The following is a 17,885-nucleotide window of genomic DNA, read 5'->3' as shown; positions in this document are numbered from 1 at the left end:
AAAACAGTCAATTTGATTTCTCAAAAGGTTATGCAATACTACAAAGAGAAAAGTCTATTTTCTTTACAAAATAATATTCCTTCGAGGCAAATTCTTTCATTTGTATTCGCACAAAGTCCCAAGATAATAAAACCCCCAAGTGACTATCCATTTTATTCATCTCATTCACCAATATCAAGGTAAATCACAGCAGTTCACTCTTTTAAAATAAAGCAGTTTCAATTCTAATTTTTAAAGAATATACCACACGCCTGACAAACACCTGCATAATGATTAAACCACCTACAAACAACCTGAGAAGTGATTTCAACCTAGGAAATTCCTACTTTGTAACCTAGAAGACTGGTATTATATAAGCACAAAGAACAACCAGCAAGTGGAAAAGTATTTCTTCTTCAGCTTTACTGCCCTTGAAAAATAATCCACACTGTGTTATTACCTTTATAGAGTTCTTTACTTGCCACTTTTCCCCTATTTCCACTTTGCCCTGCCACTTTTCCCCTATTTCTCTGCCATACCTGTTGGGTTTACTGACCTCTAGACCAAAGTTCTAGCATTTATATCCACTCTAATCCATTTTAATTAATGACTAAATACATTTTAAAATATTTTTTTCTTCCACAGACAAAAGAATTTAAACTACCATAAAACAAGGTTTATTCTCTTCTACCTATCTAATTTTGAGTAAAAGATGCAAAAAGTACACTTTCAATATGATTACAGAAAAAAAGTCTTTTTTTATATGGGTAAACATATAAAATAAAAAATTTATAGATATATAAAACCTATTTCATATAGGCTTTTCATGTTTTTAAATGGGTAAACAGAGAAAACATGGTTCTATGGCTGTCTAACAATCAACCTCTGGGTAGTACATGCAACTTATACAAATCATATTTAATGCAAAATAATATAAAATGTGCTTACAATTGTTTTGAGTTATACAAGAATACGTATAATCCAAATCAGTGGAAATATTCCCATTCAGCCTGGCATGGGAGACCAAAAGACCTACAGTCTTCTACTTTCTAGCGATGTAACTGTAGACAAACCGCATCTCTGAGGCTGAGTTACCTCATCTGCAGTAAGTATTTAACATCTATTCTAACTATCTCTCAGTATAGAAAATTTAAAAACAGGAACAAAAAATTTGCCATTTTAAAATTTAAAACATTTTTCTGTACTTAACATCCTATCACTAGAACTCTGATTACAAAACCCACTAAAATAAAAGATTTTAAATTGAGTAATATTGTTGCTTATGAGAAAAGAACTTATGCATGATACCTGTCACAAATATATCCTAAAGCATAAAAGAGCAAAAGTGCCTGCTCACATATAAAGTCCAAATGGTTATAACTTGAACATACTTTACTACCCAATAAACACTCATAAGAATATATTTTTGCATGTGCTAAGAAATAAAAATAGTCTAGGGCTAGGCTAACAGCAGACTGAAAAATAAACAAAGGGGGGAAAACATCTTACTAGACCTTATTTAATGCATTGCTGGCAAGTGTGCTACCTAATGATCTGTCACGTACTATGACATGTAAGTGACATTTTTCTTCACACAGTACAATCAATACATCAGGATAACTGACATCACAGTCAGGGGTACCCTACTATTACAAGCCAGTTACAAGATCTTGTCACAAAGGTGCTTATACTAAGTGACAAGCTGCAACCCAAACAGAAAAGAAATTCATCTACATTTAGATGAAATAAGTACTCTGAAAAACAGACAGTTATGCATTTAATAACCACATTTGGAAAACTATCTTTTAGCAAAATCTCAACTTAAAAACTTACCTAGGACTTCCCTGGTGGCGCAGTGGTTAAGAATCCGCCTGCCAATGCAGGGGACATGGGTTCGAACCCTGGTGCAGGAAGATTCCACATGCCGCGGAGCAACTAAGCCCCTGCGCTGCAACTACTGAGCCTGCGCTCTAGAGCCCATGAGCCACAACTACGGAGACTGCGTGCTGCAACTACTGAAGCCCGCGCGCCTAGAGCCCGTGCTCCGCAACAAGAGAAGCTACTGCAGTGAGAAGCCCGTGCACCGCAATGAAGAGTAGCCCCCTCTTGCTGCAACTAAAGAAAGCCCGCGCACAGCAAGAAAGACAACACAGCCAAAAATAAAATTAAGTAATTAATTAATTTTTTAAAAAACTTACCTAAATTATAATTACTTAAGCCATAAGTATATTTTTTTAAAAAAGGGAAAAAAGAAAAAGAAATGATAAAGCAAATACACAAAAGCACTAACTATGGTTGTCTGGATATTGGGACTGTTAGAAATGTTTTATCTTCTCTCTGTTCTATAGTTCCCACATTTTATTTACTATTCATGCAATATATTATGAAGGAGAATTAGCTTTCTCTAAAATAAAACATTTAATACGCTCATGTTCAACCATGAAACGTTTAAGGAAAAGTTGCATGGCTGATTTACAATACGGAAGTCTGTCACTTAGGCACCTGATTAAAAACCAAAAACATAAAACCTAGCAACACTAGTTTCCTATTATGCCTTAGAAAATTTCACTTCTTCTGAATTCATTAATTTTAGATAAAAATTCATTTTGGAACTTTAAAAGTATCAGAGAAATATCTACATATGTGTATAAAAATGAACATTCTAAACTGTGAAAAATATTACAAAGTTAAAAGGTACAGAACAGGGTGGAAAAAGTATTCGCAAGGATGAAAACTATTTGTAACACATATAGCTAACAAAGGATTAACATTAAAAAAAAAAATTCCAAGAAGTCAATGAGAAAAAGACAGGAAATGACAAGAGAAATATATAGAAAGTAACAGAAAAAAGAAAATAGCCACAGATACCAAACTTCAATACAAATAAGGTGAACGCATAATTAAGATAGTCTCCAAAATATTTTTTTTAATTTATTAATATGCAGTGTTGCAGAGTTATCAAGTAGTTTGTACACTGTTGGTAAGAACACAAATAAATACAGTCTTTTTGAAGGGCAATCTGGCAAAGTTTGTTAAAAGTTTAAATGCACTTACCTTTTGATTCATTCTAGGAATCTACCCCACAGAAATTATTACATGTATATGACATACTTGTTAGCACTATATATAAGCAAAAAACTACAAACAAAAAAAGTAAATACATTATGGTTGAACCACACTATAGCTAAATACATACCGTTAAAAAAATAATAATAAAATATCCATATGTACTCATGAAAAGAATCTCAAGATTAAGAGATGAGTGAGTGAAATAAAGAGATGAGTGAAATAAAGTGAGTTATACGGGAGGAAAATCCCATGGAATTTATCTTATTTATTTACTTATTGCAGGGCAGGGACTGTGCAAATATGCATATGCATATGTGCACACGTGCATGTAAGTAAGAGCCTGAAGAAAGGGGCTCTTCACTGGTCAAATCTGGACAATCTAAGCATCACAAAGAGTAATGAGGTTGTAGATGATAATGTGTGAGACCACAGTAATACTGAAAAGGATAAAAGGGGAGAAGTTCTCTACAAAATAAATGCTGCCTGATAAATGTAGAAGGAATGATAGAATTAGAAAATCCCCACCCTACTGAGACTGAATCAGGAAGAAATAGAAAATATAAACAGACCAATCACAAGCACTGAAATTGAACTGTGATTAAAAATCTTCCAACAAAAGTGCACAACCAGATGGCTTCACAGGTGAATTCTATCAAACAATTAGAGAAGAGCTAACACCTATCTTTCTCAAACTCTTCCAAAATATAGCGGAGGGAGGAACACTCCTAAACTCATTCTATGAGGCCACCATCACCGTGATACCAAAACCAGACAAACATATCACAAATAAAACTACAGGCCAGTATCACTGATGAATGTAGATGCAAAAATCCTCAACAAAATACTAGCAAACTGAAACCAACAGCACATTAAAAGGATCATACAGCATGGTCAAGTGGGGTTTATTCCAGGAATGCAAGGATTCCTCAATATACGCAAATCAATCAATGAGATACACCATATTAACAAATTGAAGGAGAAAAATCATATGATCATCTCAATAGATGCAGAAAAAGTTTTAGACAAAATTCAACACCCATTTATGATAAAAACCCTCCAGAAAGCAGGCACAGAGGGAACTTACCTTCACATAATAAAGGCCATATATGATAAACCCACAGCCAATATCATCCTCAATGGTGAAAAACTGAAACTATTTCCACCAACATCAGGAACAAGACAAGGCTGCCCACTCTCACCACTATTATTCAATATAGTTTTGGAAGTTTTAGCCACAGCAATCAGAGAAGAAAAAGAAATAAAAGGAATCCAAATTGTAAAAGAAGACGTGAAGCTGTCACTGTTTGCAGATGACATGATACTACACATACAGAATCCTAAAGATGCTACCAGAAAACTACTAGAGCTAATCAATGAATTTGGTAAAGTAGCAGGATACAAAATTAATGCACAGAAATCTCTTGCATTCCTATACACTAATGATGAAAAATCTGAAAGTGAAATTAAGAAAACACTCCCATTTACCATGGCAACAAAAAGAATAAAATATCTAGGAATAAACCTACCTAAGGAGACAAAAGACCTGTATGCAGAAAACTAGAAGACACTGATGAAAGAAATTAAAGATGATACAAACAGATGGAGAGATATACCATGTTCTTGGATTGGAAGAATCAACATTGTGAAAATGACTATACTACCCAAAGCAATCTACAGATTCAATGCAGTCCCTATCAAACTACCAATGGCATTTTTCACAGAACTAGAATAAAAAATTTCACAATTTGTATAGAAACACAAAAGACCCCAAACAGCCAAAGCAATCTTGAGAAAGAAAAACAGTGCTGGAGGAATCAGGCTCCCTGACTTCAGACTAGACTACAAAGCTACAGTAATCAAGACAGTATGGTACTGGCACAAAGACAGAAATCTAGATCAATGGAACAGGACAGAAAGCCCAGAGACAAACCCACGCACATATGGTCACCTTATTTTTGATAAAGGAGTCAAGAATATACAATGGAGAAAAGACAACCTCTTCAATAAATGCTGCTGGGAAAACTGGATAGCTACATGTAAAAGAATGAAATATGAACACTCCCTAACACTATACACAAGATTAAAAGCTAAAAGGGAGTAAGACCATGGTCCACCTAGAAAAAAGATAAAAAACAAAAAAATCTACGTTATTTGGACCAGGTCACACATCATTACATATTTTTTCAACCCAGGTTCCAATTAATATGGGTGCATAACAGTGTCAGTAAGACTTGACCCAAAACTTCTCCAGGATATATATATGCTGATCAGGCTGCACATTACTGTACTGAGGATTATTGTTACTTTTCCTCAAAAGAGAAATTCAACCATGTAACCAAAGATTATTAAGCAGGGTTTGATGTGTTTTTTTTTCTTTTTCTATTTAGTAGACAAGACTGCTACAAAGCTAGTGGAAGATGAAAAAGTCTTCACAGATCTACTAATCAATACAATTTCTTAGTGATGCTATCCAAATGCTACTGAAAAACCTTAAATGGAAAAGTCGGGAGTATATCCATATTAAAACAACCCCTTCTCAAACGAATAGGGATATTTGGCAAGGAATCTTTTGCACTAGTAGATAAAAATGACCTACAGGAAATTCCATTAAAAAGGATCCCAAATACCATATTTGGTATGTTTACTAACAAACAGGGAATAACAATTTTATTAGGACACTATATTAATCATAACTTTAATTCATTAGGTTTATAAAAATATACATTGATGTTTAATAACACTTCTCCTTAAACCAAAACAGATCATTTAAAATCTCCAAAACTAGGAATCTTTCAAGATATTAGCTCTAATACTACTACTAAGAAAAGAAAGAAAAGCTACTAAGAAAGTGAGAAAGAGAATTATATAATCACAATCATACAACAGAAACCCCAAAATTAATGACAGAAAGGGAAAATTACACTAAAGGAAGAAAGTAGTAACAATAAAATAAAAAACTCAAGATTTATTTTTTACTTTGATTTACAATTTGCATCTTTAACTTTGAATGTATCTGAAGTTCACAGAATTAACAATACTCCCAACAAAGCAATTATACTACAACATATTCAGTTTCTGAATAGAGAAACTACTCAGTTTCTCTATTTATTGTTTTCCCTATTTATTTTTTCCACATATTAGCTTGCTCCCAAAAAGCCTACAAAGCATCACACTCAGGAGTATTAATTTCCCTTTCCGTGTCTTCCCTTCTTCCTTCTCTCATAATAAAAATAGTTCCCCTATTCTAATGAGTTAGTCTTGGGAGAAAAATGAGCAATCATTAGCAAATGCTCAAGTGCCATCAGAGCCATTTAAATGAATAACACAAGAAAAAATGCTACATGACTTTATAGACACAACTTGCTTTTGACCTAAATGAAATTACCACTCAGTTTGATAATCTTCTTTGTCTGTCTTGACTCAGAAAGATTTTTTGGCTGTTTCTAAAAAATCAAAGCTTCCTTAGAAAGAAAGTAGATTTGCCATTATTGAGACTATTCATCTGAAGCACAAGTATCATTATGAACTTTTAATAGCTCTAGACACATCAGGAGAACTAATGGGGTGTCCTTCCAGAAATCTACATTCATTTAAACAAGAATCTATTGGGAAAGAACTCATAACAAGAATCGAAGAGGTACAAGATTAAATCAAAGACAAAGACAATGTTGGTGAGGATACAGAGAAAAGGGAACCCTCGTACACTGTTGGTGGGATTGTAAATTGGTGCAGCCACTATGGAAAACAGTATGGACGTTCCTTAAAAAACTAAAAATAGAACTACCATATGAACCAGCAATTCCACTGCTGGGTATATATGCAAAGAAAACAGAAACACTAATTCGAAAAGATACATGCACCCCAATGTTCACAGCACCATTATTTACAACAGCCAAGATATGGAAGCAACCTTAGTGTACATCAACAGATGAATGGATAAAGAAGATCTGGTATACACAATTGAATATTACTCAGCCATTAAAAAGAATGAAGTTCTGCCATTTGCAACAATGTGGATGGACCTAGAGAGTAAATATTATGCTTAGGCGAATAAGTCAGCCAGAAAAGGACAAATATCTATGTTATCACTTATATGTGGAATCTAAAAAAATAAAACAGCAAACATATGGAACAAAACAGAAACAGACTCAATATATAGAAAACAAACTAGCAGTTACCAGTGGGGAGAGGGAAGGGAGGAGGGGCAAGAAAAGGGTAGGAGATTAAGAGATACAAACTACTATGTATGAAATAAATAAGTAACAAGGATACATTGTACAGCACATGGAAATACAGCCATTATTTTGTAATAACTTTAAATGGAGTAAAATCTATAAAAATACTGAATCACTACTTCATACATCTTAAATTAATATTATAAATCCACTATACTTCAATAAATAAATAAATAAGACAAGAGGTCAGAGGGGAGGGTTCATTCTGATTTGTACATGGTACTAGTCCCCAGGAGACTCAGGCCTGAGTCCAAAATGAAGGACCTATAGTACAATTAAGCAGTTGCTTTACTATCATAGCTGTGAGACATTGAGACCGCATGGCCGTAGGAGCCTGCCTACCAGCAGCAAGACACATCACCCTCAAAGTAGATGAGGAACTATACAGTCAAATACTTCTAGGGACCAGGCAACTATCAAAAATGAGCAAGGGATTTGAGAGAAGACAGTGGTAAACTGAAGACTGTAGGCTTCACCAGCAGGAGGCAGCCCTATTCAGCTCCAGAGGATTGTTGCCATAAGAGAGTGAAAACCTACTGCTGTCAGAACTTCAAGAGAACGAATTCCAGAATGTGCAAAATAAAATCTCCCAGTTTTTAAATGTTAGCAATCAATTCAATTTCTTAAAACCATTGTGCTAGCCTTAAAAATCACATCCATGGTCAAACCTATGACCTATGAAGTAGAGATAGTGCCCTCAGCATGATGAAATGTCAACAACACTAATAGTACTGGTCATGCCTGCATCACACATCAGCAATGACAGTCATGAATACAAGCAATGGTAACATACTTGTGACCATCAGGGGTGATCAATACAACAATGGCAGCACAGCTGCTGCTTTTGATGTTCAACTATTCTGCAACTCCTCCAAGAAATCTGAACCACTCCTGGAGGGAAAAAAAAAATGCATACATACAACCATGTTGACTGGTCTCAATTTATATTCATTACTAATCTAAAGTGGTTCCTTATTGCTATCTGGTAATGATATATACACATAATATATACATGTGAATACATGTATGTATGTATACACACACACACAATATTAAGTATTGTGTTATTCCCCCAAATAACTATTTTACACCTACCTCTCACTCCTCAAATCTCCAACACTCTTGCTAATGACTGCTTCCTATTTCACTGAAAAGATAAGAAGCATTCAAAAAATAACTTCCACATGCTCTGACCACCACATCTAACATCCTATCTACATCTGTATACATATATTTTCTTTTCCCTCCAGTTACTATGGCTACCTTTATCTATTAAATCTCTCCACTTGGTACTGGATCCCATCCTCTCTAGCCTTGTACTCAAAGCCCTTGCTCCACCAACTGCTCCCCTTTCTCTCCTTACATCATCAATTGTCAACTTTCTCTTTCCACTGGTCACTTCCATCAGCACACTAACATGCCATATAATCTGCATCTGTGGTAGGCAGCCTCTAAGATGGCCCACAGTATTAACATTCTTGGAATGTCCCCTCCTACATTTGACTAGCGTTGTTCTGTGTGAACAATAGAATATGGCAGAAATGATAGTACATAGTCTGTTAACTAATTTTGTATCTTTCCCCTTGCTTTTATGTATTTTACACTTATTTAATAAATCATGTGATATAAACATTTTGTCCGTAACCCTTTTTTTCCCATGACCTTTGGGATGGCTTACCTGCTAGTGTACTGGGTGTCTACGGTTGCATTAGAGTAATTTCCCACAAGACAGGTTTCCATCTTACTCTAAAAACAGTATTTGAGAGCTACCTTCTCTTTTGAAACATCTTCCTTACTTAACCTCCAGGTCACTACTTAAGGTTCTTCTATCTCACTGGCAATGTGTTCCCCATCTCCTCTGACGTGCTAGGACCACTTTACTACTCCCTAGATAGCACATCCAGGCTCACAGTTTTAAATAACATCTGCAGACTGATGAGTCCCAAATTTATCTCGCCAGCCCCTATATGTTACCTAAACTCTAAAAATTTAAAACCAAACTTTTACTGTCCACCTCAAAACCTATTCCTCTCTTGGATCATTGCTATGGTCTCCTAAATGGTCTCCCCAATTCCCACTTTGGACCCACTTCAGTCTACTCTCAACCCAGCAGTCAGAGTGATCCTTCCAAAACATATATCAAAGCATATTAATCCTCTGCTCAAAACTCATGTCGGTCTTCCCAGATCCATCACAGTAAAATCTGAAACCTATGACTTTCAAGGCCTCATCTGGCTTGCCCCCAGCTCTGCCTCTACCACTAATCAGCTCACTCACTCAGTTCTAGCCACACTAACCTTCATGTCATTATACAAACACCTCGAACACGTTTCCACTTCAACATCTTTACTCACTACTCCCTCATTCTGGAGTGCTCTTTCCCCAAATATTCACATGGTTTGCTCACTCACATCCTTCAGGTCACTGCCCAAATATCACCATAACAGAGAGGATTTCCTGTGTAAGCTTTTATAAATACAAACTTCCACCTACCCACTCAACCACCCCCATTCGTAGCACTCCCAATATTCCTTTTCCTGATTTATTTTTCTCCATAGTCCAGACCACCACCTGATACATACTTATTGTTTTATGTTTTCATTCCTGTCTCTCTTACTATACTTTAAGCCCCATGAGGTCAGCAATGTCTATATTGTTTATTTTACATGCCTAAAACCAACAGAATGCCTAGCACACAGAAGGTACTAAACAAACATTACTAAAAAAAATAAATGAATGAATAACAGTAATAGAAGACATTCCCACAGTGAGTCTTAGCAGCAAGGGAGGGGAGCTTCACATGAAGACAAGAGGACTGGTTAAAGAAGCACAGGCCCCACAGGTCTCAAGTCCAGCAGACACCCAGAACTATTTGGGAGAAGAACTATAATACCAGAAAGGCCAGTAAGAAAAGGCCATAGAAACACTGTTTTGCAGTAGTCATGGCCCTGATAAGAAAAAATTAACTGATAGGAAAAAAGAATAACTTTACCACAGAGAAACCTGGAAGACACCCTCTCAACCAAGTGATCAAAATAGCATCACCAGTAACTGGACAAACAAACATACATGCATTGACAGCACAACATAACTTCTATGGCACCCCTGCCAAAAGCACATAACCTGAACCTAATCATGAGAAAACGTAAGAAAACCCCAATATTGAGGACATTCTATAAAAGAACTGGCCTGTATTCTTCAAAAATGCCAATGGCATGAAACACAAAAGACTCAAAATATGTTCTAGATTAAAGGAAACTACACAGACATGACAACTGAATGCAATTCATAATCCTGGATTTTATTTTGCTAGAATCAACATTATTGGGATGATTGGCAAAATGTGAATATAATCGGTAGATTATAGTATTCTATCAATGCTGATTTCCTGACTTTGATAATTATGTGATTGTGTAAAAGAATGCCCTTGTTCTTTGTTCTTAAGAAATATACATTGAGGTATTAGGGGTAGAGCTGAACATTTTGTCTACAATTTACCCTCAGAGAGGTGAGGAAAAAATTATTATATGAGAGAAGATAAAACAAATATAGCAAAATGTCACCATCTTGGAAATCTGACTGACAAGTATATGGAAATTCTATTACTCTTATAACTTTTCTATAAGTCAGAAATTATGTCAAAATAAAAAATTTTAAATAAAGTACAACAAAAAAGTTACATAAAAAAAGGTTCAAAATTCATAATCAGGAAAAATATTTTCAACATATTATACGTAATATGTAATTACACATTACATATAAAAATATGTTCAACATTTCAACATATTCAAATTTTAAAAGATGAACTCTACAAATTCTCCTTTCAAGTTCAAAATTTAAAAGTGTAACTATTAAAGAAGAAACTATAATACCACTAGACTTCAACAATAACTTTTTAAATAATACATTCTACTAGACTAACATACTAGATGTTTTCCTATATCTAAATTTCAGTTAAAAACTAGAAATAATGCCATGATGGAAAATATCATAACAATGACCTTCAAAGAAATACTGATTTCCATACAGTAATAATCTATTTTAATTTTTTTAAACACATTTTAAGTGAACGTAATCTGAAAAATAACACCCATTATACTTTGAAAATTCAGTATGTCTTAGTTCAAATATCATAAAATATTACAGGAAAACCTTAGTATAGTACATATGTAAAGTAACTGATATTACTTATATAAATGCAGTATCAACCAGCCATTTCTAAAAGGAAACAAAACAAAGCAAAATTACCTTCATGGACTGTAATGCCACAATTGTCACACTGAATTATTTCATCAGCATCCTCACTATTATCTCCAAGACAAACACAGCAAATCAGAATATGGTCCATTTTTTGAGAACTCCAGTTTTGACTCTTCTCAAGAATCAGCGAGTCCTAATATTAAAATATTAGAAAATCACATATTTAAAAGGTGATTTTAATATATAAAATGCGCACCTTAAATCATTTTACACATTTTCAAAATTATGCTGCATACTCCATTATTTTAGTAATTTCAAAGTATGCTACGTTTGAGAAGTGAACCTCTTTGTCAAAGGACCCTCTAAGCACCCTCTCTCTAATTTTTCACTTCTCTGCAAGTCCCATATTCTCTCTCCTCTAGGAAATATAAAACCAAGCTTATAACCAACAACCCTTCATCTGCTTTGCCATTCTGGATATAGTCTGACCCCTGAAACTACAAGAAAGGAAAAATTAACCCATAAGTAATTACTAACCCTATATATGGGTTTTAAAACTGTAAGACATGTTTCCTACACTTAGGAAGCTTATAATCTTATCTTGGGGAGACAAGACACACACATATTAAACAGTTAAAAAAAATCAAGATAACGTATAAGCAAATATGTATGTGATGGCATATTACAGACTACACTCCTTTAGTGCTGGGGAATCCAGAATTTCCAGGGTCATCAAACCACTGGATGATAGATCCATGAAAGCCTGCATAGGAAATCTGTGTATACAGGTACAGAAAACCATCTAAAAAAGAATCCAGATTGACTGATTGCTAGAAGAGTCAGAGTACTCTATTAGGTTTATGTCAAGAAATATGTAGTGAAAACTGGTAATAAAGATACCTAGTTAATTGTAATATAAAAGGAGAAAGGAAGATGTATTAATGAATATAAAAAAATAAAGGGAAGAGTGTGCTCCATTTAATTTAAACCTTCGGCATTATGAATTTAAACTTTAAATGACAAATTAACATGATGACGATTCTTGTCATATTTAACACACTGGGCTCAGCATTACATATAATAAAAGATGGCACTTGAGTCTATATATTTTCATTTAAGAACCTAACCATATTCAGAAACAAAATAAATTAGTTCCATATCACACATTAACTATATTGTTTCATATTAACATTTTTATATTTCTATATTCTTTTAAACTGACCAATATCCAAACGTAACCTTTAGAGTCATTTCAATAGTAATTTGTAAATAACATTTGAAAGACAAGTGACTGTCACAATAACATTCTTTCAATATATTTTCTGTGTAATAAATCTAAACTTGCAGCTAATGTAAAAAACAAATCAAAAAAGAATGCAAAAGTTAACAAGGAGGCATCATTTCTCTTGAGAATTCTAGTACTTTAATATTTTGTATTTTGCTCCTTTTTGTTATAAAACCAAAGTATCAATAGTTTGGGGCTCTGGACGTGGCTAGCAAATAAAGATTAAAACTTCCTAAAAAGAAAACTCACGTTTTAAAGTACTTTAGTACAGTGAGCAAAACAAAAATCTGCCCAGATTTTCATCCCATTAGCAATGCTTCAAATGTAACAGCATTTGCCTTAAAATCAAATGTTCCTGGGTTTCATTCTCAGCTCTCACTTAATAGCTATTGAACCTCGAAGCTATAGTTTTCTCATCTGTAAAATGGGATGATAAAAATAATACCTACCTCATCAGGTTGTTGTGAGACTTAACAAGATAATGTATGGCAAGAATGTTCCTGAGACATACTAGGTACTCAATAAATGTTCATTCCCATTCTCCTTTCCTCTGTACTTCTTTGTAGGTGGTCCAAAAAGAGAAACATGAGCTGACCATTTATTACACTGGGGAATCTTCCTTGGAACCCCAAAAGAAAGGTTATAAGCCTCAATGAACACTGGTACTTTAAATATTTTCCCATGATAAGTCCAAAAAATTTTTTTCTTAAAGTACCACATCTAGGTTAAAAAAAAATCACAGACCAGAAAAAGATCTAGCAAACAACCAGAGTTTGATGACTGAGAGGCTACTCATGTTTATGGGCTCTGCCAGTATTTCCCTGGTGGAACTACAACTAATCAGCTCTTGAAAAAAAAGGTTTACCCATGTGGGAAACAAGTAAATGTCTATGGATCAGAAAAACTGGCATCAACAGATAGTTCTATTATTTTCCTATTTGGCCATTTTGCTCAGAAAAACAGTAAATGTCTAAATTATCTCTATTCCATTTTCTCTCTACACATATTATCATTTAGAGGCAGAGAAAACAAAATTAACTGGCAGTTTTGACCCTCTGATCCCCATCATTTGAGACTCTTACTAGACATTAAATACAAACAGATAGAAATGGGGATAACTTAAAGAGTCCTACAATATTACCCTAACCAAATGGCTGACAATGTTTCAATGGGAAAATCTAAACAATACATCCTCTTAAAAAGTTATCTAGGTTGTCTTCAATAGATCAAACATGGCTTGAAGCGCACTTCTGATCAGAATACAAAAGTCAATTTAGTATCAATTTTTAATAGCGTATTTCTAAAGACATATCATTTTTCAAGTTTCTGGAGAAAATATTTAAGCTAAAGTTTTTACCACAAAATACATCATTTGAAAATATGATTTTTACATAAAAATAGAATTTGGGAAAATGGGTTTTGAATGGCACATCTAGGATATAACTTTAATACTATGGAATAATTTAATGGACTCTAATGGTAATTATTAAGATTAAATGGAGCACTATAGTAATAAATCAATGACTCCTTATTGTAAATTATTTCATTTTTCTCCTTGGGATTTAAAATTTACACCAAAAATGATTCTGCCCAATGTTTTTTATCAGCTCTCAAATATGTTTAGTGTTCATTTATATATGTATTCCACAAAGATTATTATAAATAACATATACAACAGGGTAAATTCTAACTAAGCTATATGTGTGTTTAATAGGAGGAAATTCCAGCACCCTTCATATAAAACCAGAATTAAAAGAATCCTATTGCTCTGAAAATGAGAAAAAATTATTATACCAAGTTTGACCAATAGTTCTTCCTAGAAGTTTTTAAAGAAGGTTAAATTTTCAAGAATCTCAAGTAATTTTTGTACAATGTTACAAACTGATTTTTTTTAGGCTTTAGAGCAATTTGTTTTATTTTGAAATGTGTAAAAAGACAAATGATTAATAAGTCAGAAGCCCCCAAAAGAAATGGCTATTTAAAAATTTTGGCAAAATGTTTACATTTTAATTAGCAAAATTCAGATGACAATTGGTATTTCTTCACATGGCAAGACATCTAATCTATTTAACATTATGAAAAAAAACCCCAAAAAACTTCCACCTGAAAATGTATACTGAGATGATTTTCTATCATATACTAATTCTCATTCAAAGCTCTAGTTTCAAAGTCCTGAAAATGGGAACCATTATCTGAAAATACTACACAGCCCTCCCCAAAAAATTTATTTCAGAAAACTAAAGGCAAGATAACCTTGGTGAATCTCAAAAACTTCAAGATAAAAGTCTGAAAAAGACATGTAACCATATTCCAACGGGATTGTTTCAGATAGCACTAAAATGCCGTAATGCCACTGACAAAGGTATATGCCCATGTGAAGAAAATGCAGGCTATCAAATGCCCAAATCTAGAACAGTAGTTCCCAAAGCGTGGTCTGGGGAACTCTCTTCCAGGGGATCCAAAAGGTAAATACTAAGGCTATTTGCCTTTTCACTCTCTCTTATGGTGTATGGTGAAGATTTCCAGAAGTTACATGACACGTGACAGTGTCATCAATCTAATAACTTTTGTGTTTCTATACATCTCATTTTTTTAAATTTCTGAGTTTTAACTGGAAATGGCAAATATCAAAAGATATAACCTATATGAATAATAATCGGGGTCCTCAATTTTTAAGACTATAAAGGTGTCCTGAACCAAATAGTTTGAGAACCACTGCTCTAGAGCATTTCAAGGCCTACAGCATAGGCATGGTAAGACCATTAAGAGCCAATTATAAAAGGCCTCCACTCAAAAAAAAAATGTCAAATTCCCCTAAGAAATTTCAAAATTATGAAAGTTCCTGAGCATCATTTACATGATACCCAACACCATATCCCTACAAAAGCACCTGACATAGCACCCAAGAAAAAAATCTCCTGCTTATAGACTAAATACAATTCTATTATGTATTCTAAAACCACATTTTCAGCTATCTCTATTACAAAGTAGTATCTGAAAACAAAGTAAAAGCATAGAAAAATAAAACTTCAAATATAATCAAATATATACATATTAACTAATGAACACCTGGCAAGGTATCACTACCTAAAATAACCAGGAAGATTAAAATACAAACATTGGCCAGAAGACAACAAGGATTACCTTTAGTCATCTTTTTTACAAAATCAAGATTATAAGAACAGGAAATTTAGAAATATAAAATAATTTTGATTAGTTCTTTCTTAAAATTTAATATCTAATTTAAATGACATTTATATAGGACTAGAATCATCAAAAATTATTGAAGAGTTTGAATAACAGTCTTGGAAAAAACCAGTTATTAAGCTTTCAGGTAGAATATTATTGAGGGAAAATTAACCTTATATAAATTCTTCTACATTTCTGCATAGGGTAGAGCAAAAGGAAAATTAACATAAATTAACACAAAAGGAATTAATTTAGTTACTATAAGAAGGATCTTCTTGACAACTGTATCAAGGCACTTATCCAAGAAATGCCCTGGAATCTCATTCCTTTCGGACTATTAACCTAAATAAATAAAGTCCCATTATTTACTAAAATCTCTTCTGTTTAGTAGGAAAAAAACTAAACAGCACATGTGGCCTTTAAATGCGTCATAAAGAAGAGTCTACAATCTCTTAAGCAATTTGTTATGTATTACAGATTATTAGCAAATGGATAATTTGTATACATTTTACATGGCAAATTTCTAGACATATGCAGGTGTTCCCCCACACCTTAGCATAAATCTAATCCATACTGCCTCTATTCTAGCCAGCCTCCTTTTATGAATGTCAGGCTAATAAAAATGAAGAACGTGATACTGCAGAAGGTAAACTTAGTCAGTAGATACAGGTTAGTATTAAGTGCTATAAAATAAACTGGATACATGTTTAAATCAAGTATGAACAATTAGATTTTCCATACTTCTGTTTCCTTAAATTGGAAATATGGAACTGTCTGTGCTACATCATTATGAATACTATATTCCAAATGACGATTTTCCTTTACCTAAAGATAGGAATTAGGTAAGCACTGGAATCAGGCAATGTTCTTCTTAAGAAAATGGGCAACCTGGAAGTTAACCAATGTTTATAATGTAAAATATAAACTGCTTCTTCTCTACTGACATACAACACCTCTTAATCTGCTATATATTATTTTGGTAAAACACCAAATTTTTTAATGAAACTTAAAATAGAAAATCACTGCTATGTAAAATTTGTAAACAGAAGAAATGTAAAAGAATAAAGCATAGAAGGAAAATCTTTCTACCAATTTAACCTATTTCAATAATATGAAAAAACAAAAAAATAAGTGCTTGTTAAAGAAGTGAATTTTTAAGACTATAAACACATTAATGGCATGACAGACTTATTATAGTTCTACATGTGATGTAACAGGTACATCTACATGTAAGACGACAACTCAATCTTTCTTTTGAAGAAAAACATATACATAAACACACAGACAAAGAGACACAAATGTGTTTGACTGAAGAGTCTTGAATGTTGCATCTTGGGCCCAATGGATAAACCTAACTTTCAGTAGTAGAACTTCAAGTGGAAGAACTGAGTCATTACTGTAGTTTTATGATAGTAATGTTTGTTTTAGGATAAGAAATGTTTGTTTGTTTTCATTTCTTTGTAGAGAGAACTTATTCACTAAAAATATGTAAATATATAGTTTGTATTTACTCCCATACATCTAAAGCAAAGATCTGGTGACTATTCAGATGGGTGCTACAACTGAAAAAGGAATTAACCTTTAAAATGAATCTCTAAAAGCCTGAGACAATCATTAAGTTGTTTGTTGCCCTGCTCAAAAGTATTCTAAAAGTCTAAATTTTTATGCGGATATGGATGTAACTAAGTTGAAAGAAAGGTGACCTTTGTTTTCATAATCCACTCAGCACCATTCAGCAGTCCTATGAACAATGGAGTGAGAGGATAGAAAAAGGAAAGGAAAACTCTACTATTTCCCAAGGGTATGGATATAGAAATATTTCTCTAAGAATAGAGACTGAGCTCCTTGAGGACGGTGATTGTGAGCTCCTTGAGGACGGTGACAAACAGCAGATACTCAATAAAGGCGGGCTGACCAAATGAATAAAT

General features: G+C 33.6%; 1 protein-coding gene across 10 annotated transcripts in view; it reads right to left on the bottom strand.

Annotated features, from left to right (window-relative positions):
- The window catches only part of PHF14 (PHD finger protein 14), a 199,945-nt gene that overhangs the window by 172,512 nt on the left and 9,548 nt on the right, over positions 1-17,885 (bottom strand). For all 10 annotated transcript variants that reach the window (XR_009542004.1, XR_009542002.1, XR_009542001.1 and 7 more), the window contains exon 4: positions 11,532-11,676. Coding sequence is in view for 7 of the 10 variants with exons in the window: in XM_060157098.1 (XP_060013081.1) it covers positions 11,532-11,676 (145 nt within the window). In the remaining 3 variants the exon portion in view is untranslated. The remainder of the gene's footprint in view (positions 1-11,531; positions 11,677-17,885) is intronic.

Source organism: Lagenorhynchus albirostris, chromosome 8 (genome assembly GCF_949774975.1).
Source record: "Lagenorhynchus albirostris chromosome 8, mLagAlb1.1, whole genome shotgun sequence".
NCBI lineage: Eukaryota > Metazoa > Chordata > Mammalia > Artiodactyla > Delphinidae > Lagenorhynchus > Lagenorhynchus albirostris.
The sequence above is the reverse complement of the archived record's forward strand: the minus strand, read 5'-3'. Positions and strand labels throughout refer to the sequence as shown.